Genomic DNA, 20,816 nt, shown 5'->3' with positions numbered 1-20,816 from the left:
GCTCCAAACCCATTAGCAAGTAAAATTGAGCTAAGTTTAATGAACCATGCGCGTGAAGATTGTTTGAGACCATAGATAGCTTTGAAAAGAAGGCAAACATGGTTAGGGTGGTCGGGGTCTATGAATCTTGGTGGTTGGCTCATGAGTACTTGTTCGATCAAGTCACCATTAAGGAAGGCATTATGAACATCAAGTTGTCTAATAGGCCAGTTGGAAGATATAGTAATAGAAAGAATGAGACGGATAGTTGTGGGTCGAACAACAGGACTGGAAGTATCAAAATAATAAATACCTTTGATTTGATTGTAGCCTTTGGCAACCAAACGGGCTTTGTATCGTTCGATAGAACCATCGGCACGTCTTTTAATTTTATAGACCCACTTGCAGCCGACAACTTGTTGATTTGGGAGAGGAGGGATTAATGTCCAAGTATTGTTGAGAGCAAGAGCATTGATTTCAAAAGCCATAGCTTGGCGCCATTCGGGTTTAGTGTTGGCTTATGTAAAGGATTTTGGTTTTGTTTCAATAGTTGCTGAAAGTGCCACATGGTCAGCGAAATTGCGGGGTTGGCGGGTATTATCTCGGGTGCGAGTAATCATTGGGTGAGTAGAAGGTATGGTAGGTGTTGGCAGAGAAGTGCTGGGAGCATTTAAAATTGGATTAGAAATATTATTTGAAAAATTAGTGGTGGTCTCGGCTGGAGAGGGTGTAGGCCAAATGGAGTGGGAATTATTTTGGGGAATTTCGAGTATTTGGGCTCGAGTAGGTGGAGAAAATGGGCCTTGGCTGTTCGGGTTTTGGGCTGGTGAGATATGGACCAGTTGCTGTAGAGGGATAGGATTGGGTGGGGTAAATAAATGGAAAGGTGGTTCGGCTGGAGAGTCAGGGTTAGGCGCAGGACAAGTAGAGGCTGATTTGGCTTTAAATGGAACGCAATTTTCATCAAAGTTAACATGACGGGATATATATAATTTGTTAGTGGGTACATGTAAGCATCTATATCCTTTTTGTGTTGTTACATAACCAAGAAATAGGCAAGGGAGGGATCGATTTTTAAGTTTATTTGAGTTGTAAGGGCGAGTAGATGGAAAGCATTGGCAACCGAGAATTCGTAACAAGAAATAATCGGGCTGGGAGTGAAAAATTTCGGTATAAGGGACTTTGGCCGAATTAGAGGGTGAGGGAAGATGATTAATAAGGTATACAACACTTGAGCAAATTTCATCCCAAAATTGTGATGGTAATGATGCGTGAGACATAATGGTTAGGGTTAGTTCTATGATATGGCGATGTTTTCGTTCGGCAAGTCATTTTTGTTGGGGTGTATAAGGGCAAGTAGTTTGGTGTATGATATAAGAAAATTGTTTGGTAATTGGTAGGTATTCGGTTCCTCTGTTGATGCAAAGGGTTTTGATGGTTGTAGAAAGCAAGTTTTCGGTTTGAGCTTTAAAAATGGAGAATAAATGGGGCACTTCACTTTTGTGTTTGATGAAGTAAATCCAAGTAAAACGTGTGAAATCATCAACAAATATCACATAAAAGCGATAAACATTAAATGAAGTAATAGGGGAAGGATCCCAAACGTCCGAGTGAACAAGTTCTAAAGGAGTAGTAGAAGAAAAAGAAGAACTAAAAGGTAATTCATAAGACTTGGCCAAAAAATAGTCATGGCAAGTACTTAATTTATTTGAGAAACAAGGTAAATTTGTTTTTTTAAGTAAATGTAGAGTGGTGGATGAAGAGGGATGGCCGAAGCTATTATGCCATGTGTCGGCCGAAGCACGGACACCTAGAAGAGCTTGTGATTGAATGAAGCGAGGTGGAGAAAATGAGAAGAGACCATTAGTACATAGGACTTGAAGGATTGTGGTCTTGGTGAGGTGATCCTTGAAAAAACAAGAAGAAGAAGAAGAAAATTTAAGGATTAGTTGAGGATTATCATGTAAGAGTTGAGTGATGCTAAGGAGGTTCATAGAGAAATTATGAACATGTAGAATATTTGTGAGAGAAATAGAATGAGAAGAAATTAGTAGTTAAGAAGAACCGATGTGTGAAATTGGCAAGCCCATACCATTACCAATTTGGAGAGTATCATAGCCTTCATAATTAAATAATGAAGATAAATTATTTAGGTCATTGGTGACATGATTGGTAGCGCCCGAATCGAGCACCCAATTGGCAGAGGTATCAGTAGAAGATGAGGGATTAGCAACATATGCTTGAAAGTTGGATTGTGGTCGGCCTTGGTAAGAGGGATCGACTTCAAACCTCTAATAGCATTCCTTGGCTATATGACCGAATTTGGTGCAAATTTGGCACTGGGGTTTTGAGTTGTTTTGATAATTGGTTTTGGGGCGATGTTGTTGATTTAAGTGAGGTTGAGTAGGAGCAATTTGGTAATTTTGTTTAGGTCGCTGTTGTTGAAAACCAGTGGGATTAGCAGGTCTGGGGTTATATTGGGCATTGGTTCAGTTTTGATAGGAATTGGAATTAGTGGGTTTGGATTGGTATTGGTTATTGGGTCAGTTCTGATATTGGTTATTAGATCGATTTTGGTAGTTGGGTTTGGATCCAACAGCAAAGCTAGAAGGGTTATTTGGTGAGGAAAGGGAACTATTTGTATTAGAAATCTAACCTTTAATCCTTGATTCATGGCTAAGGAGATGACTATGAAGATCGACAAAAGTGAAGGGAGCGTGCCGGCCTGCCGTAGTTACATAAATCACAAAAGAGTCATACTCCGGTCCGAGTCCATTGAGAACCGCCATTACAAGGTCCTCATCATAATATGGATGTCCGATGAATGCGAGTTCGTCGGCAAGACAGCGTATTGTCTGAAGGTATTCGGTGCAGGATGAAGAACCCTTGGTGGTGGCCTGAATTTGACGGCGCAGGTCAGTAAGGCGTGCTCTTGAGGTGGCCGAGTAGGTTTGTTTGAGAGAGTCCTAAAGTTCGCGAGTGGTAGAGCACGAGGAAACTTGTCCTTGGATTGCCTCTATCAAAGATGATCGAATCTAGGCTAAGAGTAATTAGTCCTGCATATTCCAGGGCTGAAAAATCGGGTTGTCAATCATTACACCGGCATTGTTTTGGATTTGCTTGTCAGGTGGCGGTGCTTCTAAGAACTGGGTGAGATTGAACCCTTGAATAATGGGTTGAATTTGCGATTTTCAGGTTAGATAATTGGTATGATTAAGCTTTGTAGAAATGGGATAATTAAAGGAAATTATGAGAGTTGTCTGTGGTGTTGTGGATGTATTCACAGGGGCGGTGGTCATTTCTGCTCTGATACCATAAAACTAATGATAAATGATTTTTGTATTTAGGTTTTTATTCAAGGATTTTTCTAAGAACTGGGTGAGATTGAACCCTTGAATAATGGGTTGAATTTGCGATTTTCAGGTTAGATAATTGGTATGATTAAGCTTTGTAGAAATGGGATAATTAAAGGGAATTATGGGAGTTGTCTGTGGTGTTGTGGATGTATTCACAGGGGCGGTGGTCATTTCTGCTCTGATACCATAAAACTAATGATAAATGATTTTTGTATTTAGGTTTTTATTCAAGGATTTTTTTATATTGAAGAAGAAGATTATTACATACCTTAATATAGGCGTACATCATACAATAGAAAACAGAAAGCAAGCTGTCAAAGCATAAATGGTAAGGTTCTCTATAGAAACAAATTTCTGCCATTATTCGTTATTGAAGACATCAGATATCTAGGCATGATTGGAGGCGTCCATTGCTATCTCATTATGAACTTTTTATGTAATGGTTACTGTTTAAGTTAATTAGATGTTTTTTTTATGATTTTGTGTTTTGTTTTAATATACTTTATGGTGCTTAATTATTAGCAATTGCATGAATAAAAAGGGCATAGGATAAATATGTTTTTACTTTTTTTTAACTGTTACTTGTTTTTACTGTTACTGTTTGAAGCATCTTTTTTCTTCTTTTGTGTCCGTTTTTGATTAAGGATTAGTATCGATGTGGTTTATTTATTATATATTTTTTTTGGGAGAACATAGGCACATATAACACGAGAACAGTAAAAACAAAGGAGCACTATGGAAAGGTTCAATTTTTTAAGTAGTGATAGACTATGTCATTTTGTTTGGACTATATTATTTTGTTATTTAGATTTAGCACTGATGGAGGGAAGAGACATTGTTTAATTTGATTGCTCATTTTGGTATCATGATACGGTTGCTAATTTGATTATTGAAACTTGATGCTATGTTTTAATCTCGTGAATAGAGACTTCGACTTCTTGAAAATTTGTTAGAATGTATCTTGGTTCGTATGGAGATGTGTGTCTCAACTTGTACAAGGCAATGATAATGGTACGCCTGTCTTAGGAGCAGTTTTGATAAGAGATGCATTTCATGTTGGCACTAGGATATATATTAATGATGTAATTTTTTACTTGCAGAACATAAGGCATTCATAAGTTTTGATAAGTATCTTAAATGAAATGCAAATCCTATGCAACAGTACATCGGCATAATTTGGTACAGAACATAAGGCATTCACAAGAATTCACCACAATTGCTTAACAATTAGGAATTTAAAATTGAGATGCATAGAACATGAAGGATTGGCACATAATTTGCATACTCTAAGCACAATTTAATATGGATATTAACTTGAACGGTTCGGATCAACGTTTTGAACTTTGAAACTAAAGATATGAGCGCAAATTAAAACACCCATTTTAATTTGCAAAGCATGGAAGCCTTACTCTCTCTCTGTCTCTCTCTCTCTCTCTCTATATATATAGAGAGAGAGATGGGCTACGGTGAGCTACGAAGTAAAACGCGTTTCTACTTCACGTCATATTTTTATTTTGAAAGTCCAAACAACTAATCCGAACCGTCAGATGTTTAATCCATATTGAAATGTGCTTGGAGACCAAATTTTACATTTTTTGGAATTTTTTACTATTTATTAAGCATTTTTGAAAATTGCTGTTTTGCTTTGAACAGTGAAAAACAGTAAAATTTTCTGGACCATCAGATCAGTGACTTTCAAAATTGCTTAATAAATAGTAAAAAAATTCAAAAAAATGTAAAATTTGGTCTCCAAGCACATTTCAATATGGAGAACAAGATGAACGGTTCGGATCGACGTTTTGAACTTTAAAATCTCAAAATATGAGCATGAAGTAAAATAGTCGCTTTACTTCGCAACTCACCGTAGCTCATCTCTCTCTCTCTCTCTCTCTCTCTCTCTATATATATATATATATATATAGGAATATGCTAGCATGCTACGCGTAGCATACATGGCCTCCGTGCAACAGCTCAATATTTGACTTTTCAAAATCTTAACGGTCGATCCGAACCGTTCATCTTGTTCACCGTATTAATATGTGTTTGGAGACCGAATTCTACATTTTTTTGAAATTTTTTTACTATTTTTTTTAGATTTATTGTAAATCGTTGTTTTTTTATGGTCCAAATTTGTTGAAAACAGCTACTGTTATATTTCTAAAAGTTTTTTTATGTTCAGTTTCAGGATTCAGGGCCCGCATCATTTTTTTTATGGTTCAGATTTGCTGAAAACAGCTACTGTTTCATTAGAAGCATAATTTTTTTTTAAAAGTTTACGAAGAAACAAAAATAAAATAAAAGAAAAACAATAAAATTACTTCATCTGTTCCTTAATTTACGTATGTTTTTTTAATACGACTTAAAATATGATTTAATAAAAGAAATAAATATATGGGTCTCCACTCTCCACACAATTTAATTTAATTATATATATTGACAAATTGCGGTGTATATATGTTTAGGTAAGTTGTGTGTTTTGATAAAAAAAATAGAATTAATGTTCGAAAATATTGTATTTCATGTACGTAGAAAATATATTATATATATTTGATGTTGCTAGTAAAATGCAAATTGTGAACCTGAAACTGGACTAAAGTTTTTTTTTCTTTAAAAATTCAAATAATTGGACCGTATGTATATCGAACCATATGCACACGAATGTACATTAGTCTCTCTCTCTATAGATATATATAACTATATATAGGTAGTGGCTAACAACAAATCCAAACCGTTAGATGTCCAAACAACAAATCCAAACCGTTAGATATTTAATCTATACTATAATCTACTTGGAGACCAAATTTTATATTTTTTTGGAATTTTTTTACTATTTATTAAGCTGGTTTGAAAACCGCTGATTTCAATGCTGCAGAAATTTACTGAAATTAGTAGTTTTCAAACCAGCTTAATAAATAGTAAAAAAATTCCAAAAAATGTGAAATTTGGTCTCCAAGTAGATTATAATATAGATTAAACATCTAACGGTTTGGATTTGTTTTTTGGACATCACAAAATAAAAAAAAAAAACCCAGCAGCACCTCCGGCTAAAATGCTGCCAGCAGCAAATTAGCCGGACCCTATATATATATATATATAGAGAGAGAGAGAGAGAGAGAGAGAGAGAGGATGGCTAAGCTCAAATCGTTTGTTCTTGGACTCAGGAACAAACGATTCAGTTAAAATTATGCACCATAAAAAAACAGCGACTTTCAAACCCTTTTAATAAATAGTAAAAAAATTCCAAAAAATATAAAATTTTGTCTCCAAGCACATTTTAATATAGATTAAACATCTAATGGTTTGGATTGGCCATTTGAACTTCGGAAATCAGAGAACTGAATCGTTTGTTCCTGAGTCCAGAAACAAACGATTTGAGCTTAGCCATCCTCTATATATATATTATGAACAAATTATGTTATTGACTATTATAATTAAATAAGTATTATGTACTTTAATATTTTTTAATAATATTTTTATCTTTTACTAAATATCTGATTTCATCTATGTTCCTATATGTTCCTATATATATTCGTCTAATGTCTGATTTGATTCCGTATCTAGAAAATTAAAAAAGAATATGGATATAATTTTACTACTATTCGCTCCGTTTTCATCCTGCACATATTGGTCTGAATAATAGATCAATATTTTTATTTTGAAAGTTCAAACCATCAATCTCAAGTCTCAACCATTATGTATGTCAATATATAAAAATGTTCTTATACATAAAATTTTACATTATTTTTAGAATACTTTTACTACTTTTTTAAATAGGTAGAAAATCAGTACATCAAAAAGATAGTAAACATATTTAATAAAAATATAAAATTTAATGTACAACTACATTAATTTTATTTTAAAATCATGTGGAACGATGCACAATGTTTGTACTGTATTTTCTAAGGTTCTATTCGGCTGACGGAGGGGAATAGATATAGGAATGAGATTGTAAAATTTTTGAACTCATTTTTACTATTCATGTGGCAAAAAAAATTTTACTCTGAGTAAATTTTTTTTTCTCACATGAACATTAAAATGTTTACTGTAGCCCAACATGGCCTAAATGTACAAGAAGGATAATCTCAAACATGAATTCATATCCTCTCCAATACTGTACAAGGAAATATTTTACAATTAATGGATGTGGACCACTTTTTTTTTAAGTTGGCACGAATCTCAAAGCTCAATAATATTGTCATTCTGCACTAGCTCGAATCTCAAAACGATAAGATTTAATCTCAAACCGTAAAGTGAGGGTGTGAGGTTAAATCCCTCAACCTCAAATATGATTGTCTTCTGCATTTCTGGCGGATTTTATTTTTTTTCTTATGAGAGGTGATTATTTAGGGCTTCGGAAAGAGAATCAAAATGATAATTAGCAGAATCAGTCCGATTATTTTAATATTTTAAGAAAAACAAACCTTTATCACGTGTCTAATTTCGAAAAAGAAAATAAGATAAAGCTGGTAATCATTTGAAATTACGTCTCAAAAACCGTCAAGCAAACTTAAAAAGCAGAAGGTGAAGTAATTATAGCGCAACCAAGCCTTGTCTAGTTGTCTTGTCTGGGAATAGAAAAATAAAAATAAAATAAACTACGGTTTGTAGAATGTAGACCATCCATTTTTTTTTTTCTGATAATGGACCATCATTTTTATTGGCGCGAAAATGAAATATTATCAAATACCAATTTTCGAATTTATGGCCTTGTTTGTTTGTTTGTTTCCTTTTTCTAATCGTTCTAAATAAATATTAATCCCGAGACCCGAGGTCGTTGTGGAGGGCACATGAATGTAAAAGTGTGGGAAAAATGACACTCCGTTACGGCACGCTCTAAATGTAATGTCTAAAATAATAAAGACGTTGAATTCTTTAATGGGTGGGTTTTTTTATTTTTGTTAAAATAAAAGTTTTGGAAAAAAAATATTATGTAAAATCGAATCGAAATTATCTAATAGGTGTCAAAATGGAAAGTTGTTTAATTTTGAATTTATTAAATTCTAATTGGTACAATGGTACGTATGAATATCAAGCTTTTCTTTTAGAAACCATAAATAAAAAAAAATTACCAAACTAACTTGTACCAATTATCTAATTGGTACAGTGGCATTTCGGTCTGAAGGTTTTTTTTTTTTTTACGTACGAATTATCATTTCGGTCCTAGGTAGTTTCACAGATTTTGGAGAAAAATTGTGTGGTTGTTGTCTGAAAACTTGTGAAACTATCACGGACGAAATAATAATTCGGTACAAAAAAAATTCGGACCGAAATGTCATTTCAATTTTTTATGTTTTTTTTGTAAAAAAACAAAACCAATCAAATTAGTTTGGTATTTTTTTATTTATAGCTTCTAAAAAAATTAGAATATCAACGCATATCCAACGATTTGAATCTGCAGTGAATAAAATTTGTCCAAAGTTTTTTGGACAATAAACTAATTTCTTATTGAATATAAGAGAGATTTAAATTTAAAATGCAATTGCAATAAATACAAGATAATGTTCTTTCTTAAATCTTAACTATGTATCACGATGTTATTATATCATGTCCATAACTAATTAATAAAATTAGAACCCCTAAATCTGTAGATGCATAGAAACCCGATGAACTCGGCGCATCACAACCATCTCCGGTGGCACAAAAGCGTAATGTGACAATGGATAAGAGGAGATAAGTGGCGCTGCACATGGCGGGCCCCAGCGTGCAATCTAGGCTGTTGATCGCAATCTTCTGGGCAACAGGAAGCTTCTCTACTGTCCGATCAAATTCTCGCCCGTTTATCTGTTTTTTGCGAAAGTATGCATGCGGCGGTAACTCTATAGCTTCCTACGTAGCGTGCTCACTCGATTAAATAATAAGATTCAAAATGTTGCCTTTTCTTTGCAATGTCACACATGTGAAATAGTCAAATAGATGATCCTTGTAAAGCTGTGATTATTTGTTTCTCTTATAAAAATTCAAATTTGAGCTGAATCGAAACTAGAATTGTATATAGACGAGGTGATTAATGAGCGAGCATGAGCGAGTTAGGGTATGCTCATGCTCGCTCATTAAGTAAATGAGCGAGTTGTTAATGAGCGAGTTTAAATGAGCGGATAAATGAGCGAGTTGTAAATGAGCGAACTTTTAATGAGCGAGTTATGAGCGGCTCACGAGTTATGACTTATGACTCAAAACAAAATTATATAGTATGCCCACGCATAACAAAATTTGTTAAAAGTCATCATAACAAAATTCAACCAATTGTCATAATTCATTTAAATGAATTGTTATGACTATTATTTGTTTTGGGCTTTAGGCGAAGGTTTTGATTCTGCCGATTTACAAAAAAAAATGAATATGAAACTATGAATATTAGTATATTACACATGATTAAATGTTACATTGTGCTCACTATATTACACATGATTAAATATGAAACTATGCTCACTATCTATCAATTTTAATGAGGCAAGGTTGATGTTACACATAATTACATAGGATTAAATGTGACAGGGATTAGATGTGGCAAATTCTTAATGAGCGAGTTATGAGCGAGTTGGGTCATGCTCATGCTCGCTCATTAAGTAAATGAGCGAGTTGTTAATGAGCGAGTTTAAATGAGCGGATAAATGAGCGAGTTTAGGTGAGCTTTTAATGAGCGAGTTATGAGCGGCTCACGAGTTATGAACGATTTACTCACCCCTATAGACGAAGTAGACTTTCAAACGGTAGGATTAAATAAATATGAGAGTTAGTCATATAAAAATTTTCTATAGAGAATGTATGTCAATTTTATAATATTACGACATTTTAGTTTAAATTTTATATAAAATCACACACACACATATATATAGAGTAAGTATACCATACATTGCAATGTATGTATTTTTGTGCATTGGACTATAAATCACCGGATTCAAAGTCCAAATGATCGATCCAAACCGTTCATCTTGTTCTCCATATTAATATGTGCTTGGAGATCAAAATTTACATTTTTTGATTTTTTTTTTTACTATTTATTAAGCCACTTTGAAAATCACTGATCCAACGGTAACAGTAAAATCAAAATGCACCGTTGGATCAGCGATTTTCAAAGTGGTTTAATAAATAGTAAAAAATTCCAAAAAATATAAAATTTGGTCTCCAAGCACATATTAATATGAAGAACAAGATGAACGGTTTAGATCGGTCATTTGGACTTTGAATCTGGTGATTTATAGTCCAATGCACAAAAATAACTATACATTGCAATGTATGATAGCCTTACTCTCTCTCTATATATATATATATTAAAATAGAGGTCAACTGACCCTAATGTTACAATATATATTCGCCTCTGTATGAATTTGGATACAAATTTGTACTTTATTTAATATGTTTGTTCGAATTGAATTTGTAAATTTGGCCTTAAAAAGCCGCGTTAATTCAAACATCCGTTTTTAATTGTATAAAGTATTTTGTAAATATTTACATTTTTAACTATTAATAAACACAATAAATTGAATTACTCGGAAATAAATATCAATATTCAATGACAGATATATGTTTGTTTAGGCCCAAGTTCTTACTAAAATTCAAGTTTTTGAAGAGAATTGAGAGACGCAGAGTAAAAGTTGAACTTAAAATATTCAGTCATTGCTATCACATTATTTTTGTTTATTTTATTTATGAATATTATAAGTTGTTATGTAGTCTATAATACTAAGTCGTATTAAAATTTTAGTCAGTGCTATCCATTTTATCAATGCTCAGCTATTGTTGCACATTTAGCCCTTTTTTTATAGTTGTAACATTATTAATTCGTATAATATAAAACTAAAATAACAAACTATCTATTCTAAAGCGTTTAATTAAAACTTTAACCCGTATAATCCCCGCAAAACTCGCTTGAAAAAATTTGATTAATTTGACGGGTTTATGAGCCGGACTTGAAATTTTTTTCCAACCCGATATAATCAGATTCGGTATACCCCACTAACCAAAACGATGGGTAAATATTTTAACAGAGCTGTTTTGACATTATGCAGCGCACAAATGATACACATTCTCTGTAGTTTTTGAGCTGCATGATGCTAAAACTACTCTGTTAATATCATTACCCCAAGATGATATAGAGTCCGACACATATCCGAATTACTCAAATATCAACATTAAAAAACAACGGGAATTCAAAATGATCGAACTTGACCTACCAAAATTCGGCTCAATTTCGAAACTTAAAAATAATTTAAAGCTGGACAACTCAAACCTTGATACGACTTAACAAATAATTCGAGCCTCTGAAATTGAATGATCCAAAATCTTATTTGACTCGACCTGACCAATTGGATTTAGATAATCTGAAATCCTAAAATAAATCAAAAATAGGATGATCAGAAACTCGACAAAAAAAACGAACTGTGACATCGAGACAACATCAATCTGAAGTCAAATTATTGGGTAAAGATTTTAACAGAGCAGTTTTAACTTCATCAGCACACAAACCATATGCAGCACTGTTCTGATAATGGAGAGCGTGCACTGCATGATGTTCAAATTTGCTCTGTTAAAATAATTTCTCAAATTATTGGATCAGACCCAAGTTGAACCCAACAACTGATTGCCCTCTCTATCCGAATCGGACCCAATTAGTTACCTAACCGACCGCTTATTATCCGGTCAATCTTGAAATAAATCCAACCCAAACCAAAAGAAGAAAAAGGACGAAGATAAGAATTCACATCACCTAAGGTAATAGAATAATTTTCTTTAGATCCAGATCGTCCGATCAGAATTCATACGAATATTAAAGGATCTCGGGCAATGCCCACCTCCGACCGGATTGGCTCGAATTCTGATCTAACGGTACATATATAAACTGAGAAATATTCTGTTACCTCAGAGGATATGGTCTCCGCAGATAAACCCCCAAAAAAGAAAAAAAAAGAAGAAGTAAGAAACCCATCTCCCACCCCTCGCAACCTTCGTTGCCAGTCTCGTTTTCTACTTCTTTCAAAGCGGTCTCCTAAATTCCTGGATTGCTGGTGCATCAACTCGCTTACTTCGTAAAACCCTAGTACTAGCATTAACCCTAGATAATCCCTAATTTACTCGGCGGAGAGAAGCTCTGTCTAGAGATGGACGCAGGTGGCTCGAGGTACGGCAGCGGATCACCGGAGGATATCTTTAAGGATTTTAAAGCGCGAAGGACTGGAATTCTAAAAGCCCTTACTACGGGTTCGTAAATCTCTCTCTTTTTTCTTAGTGTTTTTGTGGTAATTGTTCTGTTTATTTTTGGATTTGGTGACTTATGCCTTGTACTTTGTGTTTCTTTTTGGCGGTGCAGATGTGGAGAAGTTTTTCCAGGAATGCGATCCAGGTAAAGTCTGAATCTTTTTTCCTCTCTTTTTATAACAAAAATTGAATGGGTTGAGTAGGAATGCATGACGCTTTGGGTTTTATATGTGTTCTACTCTTTGAGTATCTTCGAATTTTTTTTTTAACTCCAGGAACTTTGAATTCGTGCATGTTTTCTTTGTTAATTGACTGTGATTTGAATTCATCTGAATTTATCTGTCTTCTTCTATGTTTTTTCGGTTATGTGTGATTGTGAAATCGACAACAAGTAAGAACCTTGACTTTTATTTAAATTTATGTTGTTTATTTCTGTTGACCCTGTTAGATATAATTTTTCGTCCACCTCTCAAAACAGTTATGGTACAATTAGAAATAAAGAAGGAGGCTGCAATTATGTTAAACTATTTTAGTTAGGAATTTCTTTTGTCTTGTCTGAAATTATACTCCATCATTTTCATTACTTCATGGCATTAGTGCATGCTCTACTAATTTACAAAATGTAGCTATATTTGGGATAATATTAAGCAACTTCTCTTTCTCAGTGTTTGTCTCTGTGTGTGTCAAAAGATACCATACTTTAATTAGTAATATTCCTGATATATACTTATATATCAACTACTTTACTATTCAATCATCAAATTTAGTATTGCCTAAAACTACTTTTCAAAGGCTTGTTTCTTCGGCACAATAATAATTTTAATAATCTATAAAGCAAGGGGCCGTTTGAATGACTGCAATCACAACAAAAGGTGCAACTGTTGTCAACCTGGACCATGTCTTTTAGTGCCATGCCACCTCAGAGTTTGCTCAATGAATGTCGTCGAGACCATATCTTGAGTCGATTTGCTATTCCTGTGCTTGTCTCCTATGCACAAACTTGCAGAAACAACTCCAGCTGGCCTCAGTTGACCCCGCTAGGAAACCCCACCATCTAGATTTCATCAGATTAATCCACCTTTTGGCCTCACATCGACTCAATATGTCTAACTGTTACATTTGTCTCGCTCACATGAACTTGCCAATACCATCTCCAGCCTCAATTGACACAAACAGGACCTCTTATCACAAAAATTGATATATTTGGATAAGCGGGTTCCCACCATGGCTAAAACTACTCAAGTGGCTTAGTTGGTTAGTTTCTGCCTTTCTGATATTGTGATCGATGAAGGGAACCACAACCTTGGTTTGTTGCAACATTAGCATAACTGCTGTGAAAACCAAAAATAAGCATATGCTCCACTGCATGAGTTGAGCGCATTGGGAAGTAGATAGGGGCGGACCCATATTGTACCGGGGGGTGGGGTGGACCCCCCTTTCTTGAATTATGATTGGTAATTAGAATTATAAGCTAGAGCATCAGAAATTACAAGTCAGAGCATTGGAAAATATAAGTTAAAGCATTGTTAAAATTACTTGCTGACTCTCCATTTTGCTTTTTCACAAAGTAGTTTGTTTGAGTATTGTCTGCTATATTCAGTTATTACACGCCTTCTCATTTCCACCCACTCACAAATCATACTCACACAAAAATGGAAGTTATTTGATATGAAGTCCTCTTTTTTAATTTAAATGTGTACCCAGAATCAAATATCATGTCAGAAGTCCCTTTCTTATTCTCCTCTCAAACAGCTATGCAATTATTGCTAATTCTGTTCAATCTGTATGTCTCTGAAATTGCAGAGAAAGACAACTTGTGTCTTTACGGGCGCCCAGACGGGAATTGGCAGGTGGATCTGCCAGCTGAGGAGGTCCCGCCCGAGCTGCCCGAGCCGGCACTAGGCATAAATTTTGCACGTGATGGCATGAAACGGAACGATTGGTTGGCACTTGTTGCAGTTCACAGTGATGCATGGCTGCTTGCTGTCTCTTTTTATTTTGGGGCCCGTTCCGGTTTTGACAAGGAATCCAGGTATTAATTATTTGTATGGGTAATATGACATTTAGCACCCTGCAAAATGTCAATATAGCAACTTTAACTACTTTAAAACAAGAATTATCGTGTATTACGCCTAAAATGCACAAGTAGTTTGCAAATTCATTTAGAAAGTAGGAAGTTGTGTTTTGTGGTACTTCCTTTGTCATTTGCTATAAAAGGTACACACAATATTTGCTGTTTTAGCTTTAGTATCTGTTCAAATTAAGAAGAAAAGAGAGGTAACTTTGCAAAGCTTGGAAAAATATCAGAAGAAAAGGTTATAGTTGCTCATTCAAATACTTTTCTTGGATTTTCTTTACCTGTAGTGCTGTAAGTATCTTGTGTACTCGTGAAAAATGTACAAGTACCTGCATCACGACTACTGTACCAAAAACCATAGTGGTGTTTGAGCAAATGTATGAAGTATAACTTTAGCATATCAACTACGAAAGAATGTTATAGTGCGTTTGACTATGATCAGTACTAGAATATTTGGTTTTGTATATACCAGTACCTGACTGATTGTATTGATCAAGACAGCTATGGTGTCAATACATTCTCATGTATCGGTGTTGTATGTGTACTATGACATTATTGTACATGCATTGATCATTATACACTATTAGACACTACCAGTACATTATTGGTGCCATTTGCAATAATTTATTGTATATTTCATATTATATTTCTGAAGCAGTTTGTTTTTAGCATATTTGCAACTTATGTGATTCAATTAGAATTATCTGGATTTGGAGTGTCCTTGCAAAGAATCATTTCAAGTGCCGTTACATTCTAGTTTGTTATTGCACATCAGATTTTATGTTTAAGTTGTTTAATGTTTCATTTTAGTGTCTAGACCTTCTCTTACCATTTTTTTTGTTTTGTTTTCTAAAATGAAAACCTTGGTAGAATTTCTAAAATTGATGTTTATTTTATAGGAAGAAGCTCTTCATCATGATAAACGAGCTCCCAACAATATATGAACTAATGGCTGGAGTCGGCACAGACGATAAAAAAAACCACAAGGAAAGAACTTCTAATGGTAGCAGCAAGGTCAACAGATCTGCTCCGAAAGCTGGTAACACACCAAAGGGACCACTACGGGCCCCGCCTCCAACACATGAGGAGGAAGAAGATGAAGAGCATATGGACAGAGGGGAAGCAGGAGGGGGAGAAGAAGAAGAGGGAGGAGAGGAGGGGCAAGCCGGGAGCACCCTATGCGGGGCCTGCGGGGACAACTACGGCACTGACGAGTTCTGGATCTGCTGTGATGCGTGTGAGCGCTGGTTCCATGGAAAGTGTGTGCGTATCACCCCTGCACGTGCAGAGCACATCAAGCACTACAAATGCCCGGGATGCTCTACTAAACGTGCTAGAGCTTGACCTTGAATTAAAGGTGTGTTGGTAGGCCTCATGTTTTATTTCCCTCTCTATAATTTTCTTTTTTCTTTTAGTTAAGTTGACTTTGAAGGATGAGTCCGCAGCTTCACAAAAAATAGTCTTGTCTAATATTGGTATAATGCTATCTTGTGCTGATGACAGATGGATGCTTTTATTTTTGTGTTCAATTTAATGGTTTTCCTGTTGTGTAGTTTCCTTCTTGTTATGATGTGGCCAAGTTGGCGACATTTTAGTTACATAAAGTACAACTACTTTTAATAGACAAGAAGATATACTACCAAGTTTAGAGCATGCAACTGCAGTTACTCGTGACAATCAAATATTATGCAGAAATCAAATATTTATTGTGGAGGCCCTTATGGAAGGAAACACTTTACTTTGACGATGACAGGTCTAATTGATTGAGATTGGATTTTGATTGACTATATAGTCTCTGTTTTACATTGTATATTTGTTGGCAGGTTAGGATTGAGAAATTGTGATGTATGTTGGCCATTGTTGCTTCTGTTGTCACTGTCATGGCCAGATAATTGGCCGAAAATAAAAATCTTGTGTTATTGAACTTCTGATTATGGGATATGCTGAGAAACTTTATGAAATAACAAGAAATAAGAACAAATGTCCATTAAATAAATTGATTATGGAGGAAATTATGAAATATGGCAATTCTGAGGGACTGGGGTTTGCTGATTGTGTAATTCTTATTTATGTTAATTTCTAGTTACAGTAAGATGTCCTTGTCTAGCCTTCTCCAAAATTTCAAGCAGTGGTTTGCTACCACACCTTTTTGCTTCATCCAAGGGAGTATTTCCCCACCTAAAAAAACGATACATTCAGTTAACTTTTGAGCTCCTTTTCCAGTTTTTGCAATATTAGAAAAAAAAAATGCTTTACCTATCTTTTGATAGAACATCTGCTCCGAATTCTATCAGTACGGATGCGACAAGGTGCAACCCCTCAGCTGCGGCAACATGAAGGGGTGTTCTTAGGTCATAATTTTTTGAATTGGGATCAACACCAAATTCAAGCAATCTTCTTAGCATTTCAAGCTTGCTCTCTGTGACAACCTTGCATAGGTAATTCCCAGCCTGCTCTAAGGACAAAATTGCCCCATTGGCAACGAGAATTTTGGCTATTCTGTCATGACCAAATTTCACAGCTTCCAGCAATGGTGTATTTCCAAAACTATCTGTATCGCTCAAGTGAGATTATTATGCGTTGTTAGCACAACCAAGAGTTTATGCTCTAAATTGGTGTCGTCACTATATAAAGGATAAAATTTACTATTTTAATTGGCATTTTCATACCTACACAGTTGACATAATTGACACGTGTGCCTCGTTGTATCAGGAACTTGACAATCTCTTCGTATCCTTTGCATGTCGCCACGTGCTAATTAAAAAAAAAAGGAGATCAAACATCAAAATTACACTGTGAAAAGAAAAACCATGGTAAGTGATTTTCACAAATTATTAAGAAATTTTTAAGATTTGTAAAGATAAATGGACGAACCAAGGCAGTTCTACCATCATAGTCGGGTTTGGTTGGATCAGCACCAGCATTAATCAACCCTTTCAAATGATGGAGGTCTCCATGATATGCCGCATTGTTTACCGTCAAAATTAGTTCTCTTTCTTGTTTTGCAATTAGATATGTGATATCTGACTCCAGTTGCTTGATCCTTATATCAGTTTCCTTCGCCTTCAATTTAAGTATTTACCAAAATGTCTTCATTATTTGCATGTTCTTATTTCCTTTGTCATAATCTTAAATTGTTATTAGGAATATTGATGTATACCTTGAGGAGATTGCTCAATATCCGATGGCTATCTTTGAAGTACAATTGCAGGATGCTGTTAAAAGACTGTTTGTCAATTCGCAAAAGCTGGCATACTTCAGAAACTCTGACAGTGTATGGTTGCGGTATGTTGCATAGCACTGCCACATCCCCAAATACATTGTATGGTACCAGTTCTGTGATTTGTTCATCCAACCCACTTTTGTCAATTTGTATTGCCTCCTATAAATGGTATAGGAATTATATAATTTTTTTAAGTAAGTTGAACATAAACATAAATAAAATTTAACATATATTTTTTTTATAGAACAATAATATGGGTTTAAACTCGATTAACATACCAGAAACCCATGATAGACGATATATATTTGATCGACAACATGCCCTTGCTCTAGAATTATTTCTCCCGGTACGAAGAATTCCTCGTTTAATTTTATCACCTGTATATTTCAAACCTTGAGCAATATATAGAAGGGAAAGAAAACTTAATTAGGAGTTTAATTTGCAACAATATTGTATCTTACAAGCTGATTTAGGAACTCCTCTGAACATCCTTTGAATAGTGGCACCTTTTGAACCACATCCATATACAATGTCTGTGATACCTGTTAAAAGAAGAATAAGAATATTTCTTGGTAAATTTACTGGTCTATCTCTAGGAGCACAAAATCTGGTGCCAATTTTTTTATATACCTTAGATCGAATGGCAATTGGTATATCCTCAAGCATGCTATGCTTAGCACAGCTGCTTTCATACTGCAATTTTAGATGGTCTTTTATTTGTGATCTAATTTCCTTCCCGAGCTGATTTCGGTTCATGTACTTGATCAGATCAGTCATTTTATCTCTAAATCTCTCTGTTTGCGAACCTTTAACAATTATTGCAGTCATGTTTCCAATTAAATATGCACTCAAAACCATGTCAAATGATATAAAGATCATGATGAACACCATCTCTCTTGTATTGACCGCATGTATGTCACCATAACCTGCAATTTAAATTATATACTGTTATATTTCCGGTTGGTGAAAAGAATTATTTGTAAAAAAAAGGAAGTTATATTTACCTACGGAAGCCATGGTGACAATGGAAAAATATAGAGATGTTATATACCGCCTCATGAAATCAATCTCTCTAAAATTAATATACTTGAAATCTCCCAAAGTGAGGCTTCCAATCCATGTATACCCCTCTTGTGCCGGTGGTACTGTTGTTGCCAAGTAGTAGAAAATACATGCAGCGGTATGAGTACAGTACAATTCTACCGTAATTAGCTTCACAATCCTCGTAAAAAGGTAATTTATACGTATATCCTTCTCCATTTTTTGAAAGAATTTCATGATTTTCCGAGCTCGGTATAAACGAAGCCACAAGAAGTACCGAATTATTTCCATTCGTCCGGTCATCTAATTATCAGAGTTTCATGAGTTACATTTGAAATTTTGAATGTCACAAAATTATATTATTTTAATTTTGTTGATTTACCTTATACATGACATCCCAAGGCATGCAACCAAGAATGTCAAGTGCAAAGCTTCCCTTCAAGTACCTTTTATCACATACAATAAAACATTAAAACCTGTTAATTTAATCACTCGTGAAAATTAGCATACACCAAAATATTCATCATTATTATAAGTGTGTGTATATGTGTATCACCTTAGCGCAATGCATTTCCTGTCATAGACCATCCTGTAAGTGTGAGCATCTCTATACGCAACAAAAAAATTCAGGATAACATCAACCAGGAAAATGAGTTGCACGCACTCAAGTTGCACCAGCTGTTCTGGTAAGCCTCGAAAGAAGCCGAATTCTAGAGGTGTGAAGAAGGTGGAATATATGGACCACAGAAACATTACGTTCATCCACACCTTATAGTTTCTGTATTTTTAGCAAACAAAGGAAAAGTGTTTTTTTTAATCCTTGTTTTATACTCAGGAAAAAGTTTATTACCTGAAAATGTCAAAAGAAGAATAAATAACAACTATACTGCCAGAAGTGAGAAAGTTGCTTTTACAGTAACCATTTTCAGATTCTTTTTATGCTGAATTCTATAGAATATTCAGAGAATGAGGCCAGGTTTGCAATTTCCTTCCAGTAGTATCTTGTAAGTTGTAACAAACTTTGTTTTTTGGCTACCCATGTTGTGCCCAAGTATACTGTGAACTTTATCACAGCAAACCACTTATCTAAAAAAATAATTCTAAAGATGGAAAATTTGGTCTCCAAGTACATTTTCAAAGAACATGTTGAGCGGTTTGAATTAACTATTTGAACTTTGAAAATGAAGATATTTATGCAAAGTACACCTGCTCCCTACTTCAAATTTCATAAAGCACCTTAGCCTAGACCTCAAATTGTACTTATCAGTCATGTTTTGTTAACAGCTCTGTCCATGTGTAAAAGGTGTACATCTCCTGACTGCTATAATAAAAATCTAGAGGAATCTCTGTTCTTTAGTTACTTTTCATTCTCTTATTAAATAACTAAAAAGATTAATACATAACTAACTGAACTTCATGTTTCTGCCAATGTTAGAATAATTGTTTTAAGTACTAAACAGATCATTTATTTGACATGTTTTTCACCAAAAAATATAAAAAATAATTTCAAAATCAAGGTAAGGCATGTCATTTCCGACTGATAAATATATCTTACCATATTTTTCTGGACCTCATGACATAGAAGAGTTACCTGGCACAATGTTTCATAGTTAGTCCTTTACATTCTATTCCTAATTTAATTACCTTCCATTGGGATGTATAAGTATAATAACGCCTCTGCTCCAACGTCCTTTGGGAACTTTCGGTACATTATTTTCATTCTCCCATGAACCCTCTTTGTCAAATCCAAACTCCTTTGAAAACAGAGACAACCGACTTCCCACCGATCCATGCAAGCTATCTTCCACTTCTTGCAACTCAAATTCCTCTCTTATCTCCTCCCCCATCTCTCTTTCTCTCTCTGGTATCTCTCGTGTTTCTTTTTTTTGAAAAACTGATAGCAGCTATCAGTGAAGTATCTCTCGTGTTTCAGTGGCAAAAGCAC

At 34.7% G+C, this 20,816-nt stretch overlaps 2 protein-coding genes across 2 annotated transcripts; one reads left to right on the top strand and one right to left on the bottom strand.

The window, feature by feature from the left end:
* The first annotated feature begins 12,252 nt into the window (after positions 1-12,252).
* LOC144566217 (PHD finger protein ALFIN-LIKE 8-like) lies at positions 12,253-16,307 on the top strand. The gene is made up of 4 exons (XM_078316172.1): positions 12,253-12,533; positions 12,643-12,675; positions 14,334-14,562; positions 15,507-16,307. Exons 1-4 carry the CDS (start codon positions 12,434-12,436, stop codon positions 15,949-15,951), a joined length of 807 nt encoding a protein of 268 aa, XP_078172298.1. The 5' UTR covers positions 12,253-12,433; the 3' UTR covers positions 15,952-16,307.
* Positions 16,308-16,578: 271 nt separating this feature from the next.
* On the bottom strand, positions 16,579-20,796 carry LOC144566216 (potassium channel KOR2-like). The gene is made up of 12 exons (XM_078316171.1): positions 20,516-20,796; positions 19,428-19,649; positions 19,254-19,317; positions 18,835-19,174; positions 18,461-18,756; positions 18,292-18,372; positions 18,109-18,207; positions 17,768-17,989; positions 17,482-17,670; positions 17,277-17,361; positions 16,864-17,158; positions 16,579-16,785 (listed from the first exon to the last, which is right to left on the bottom strand). The coding sequence occupies exons 1-12, from the start codon at positions 20,716-20,718 to the stop codon at positions 16,680-16,682; spliced, it is 2,202 nt and encodes a 733-aa protein (XP_078172297.1). The 5' UTR covers positions 20,719-20,796; the 3' UTR covers positions 16,579-16,679.
* Between the last annotated feature and the right edge of the window lie 20 nt (positions 20,797-20,816).

This window comes from Carex rostrata, chromosome 15 (assembly GCF_964058835.1).
Source record: "Carex rostrata chromosome 15, lpCarRost1.2, whole genome shotgun sequence".
NCBI classification, from domain to species: Eukaryota; Viridiplantae; Streptophyta; class Magnoliopsida; order Poales; family Cyperaceae; genus Carex; species Carex rostrata.
Note: the sequence above shows the minus strand (reverse complement) of the source record. Positions and strands in the feature narration are given on the sequence as shown.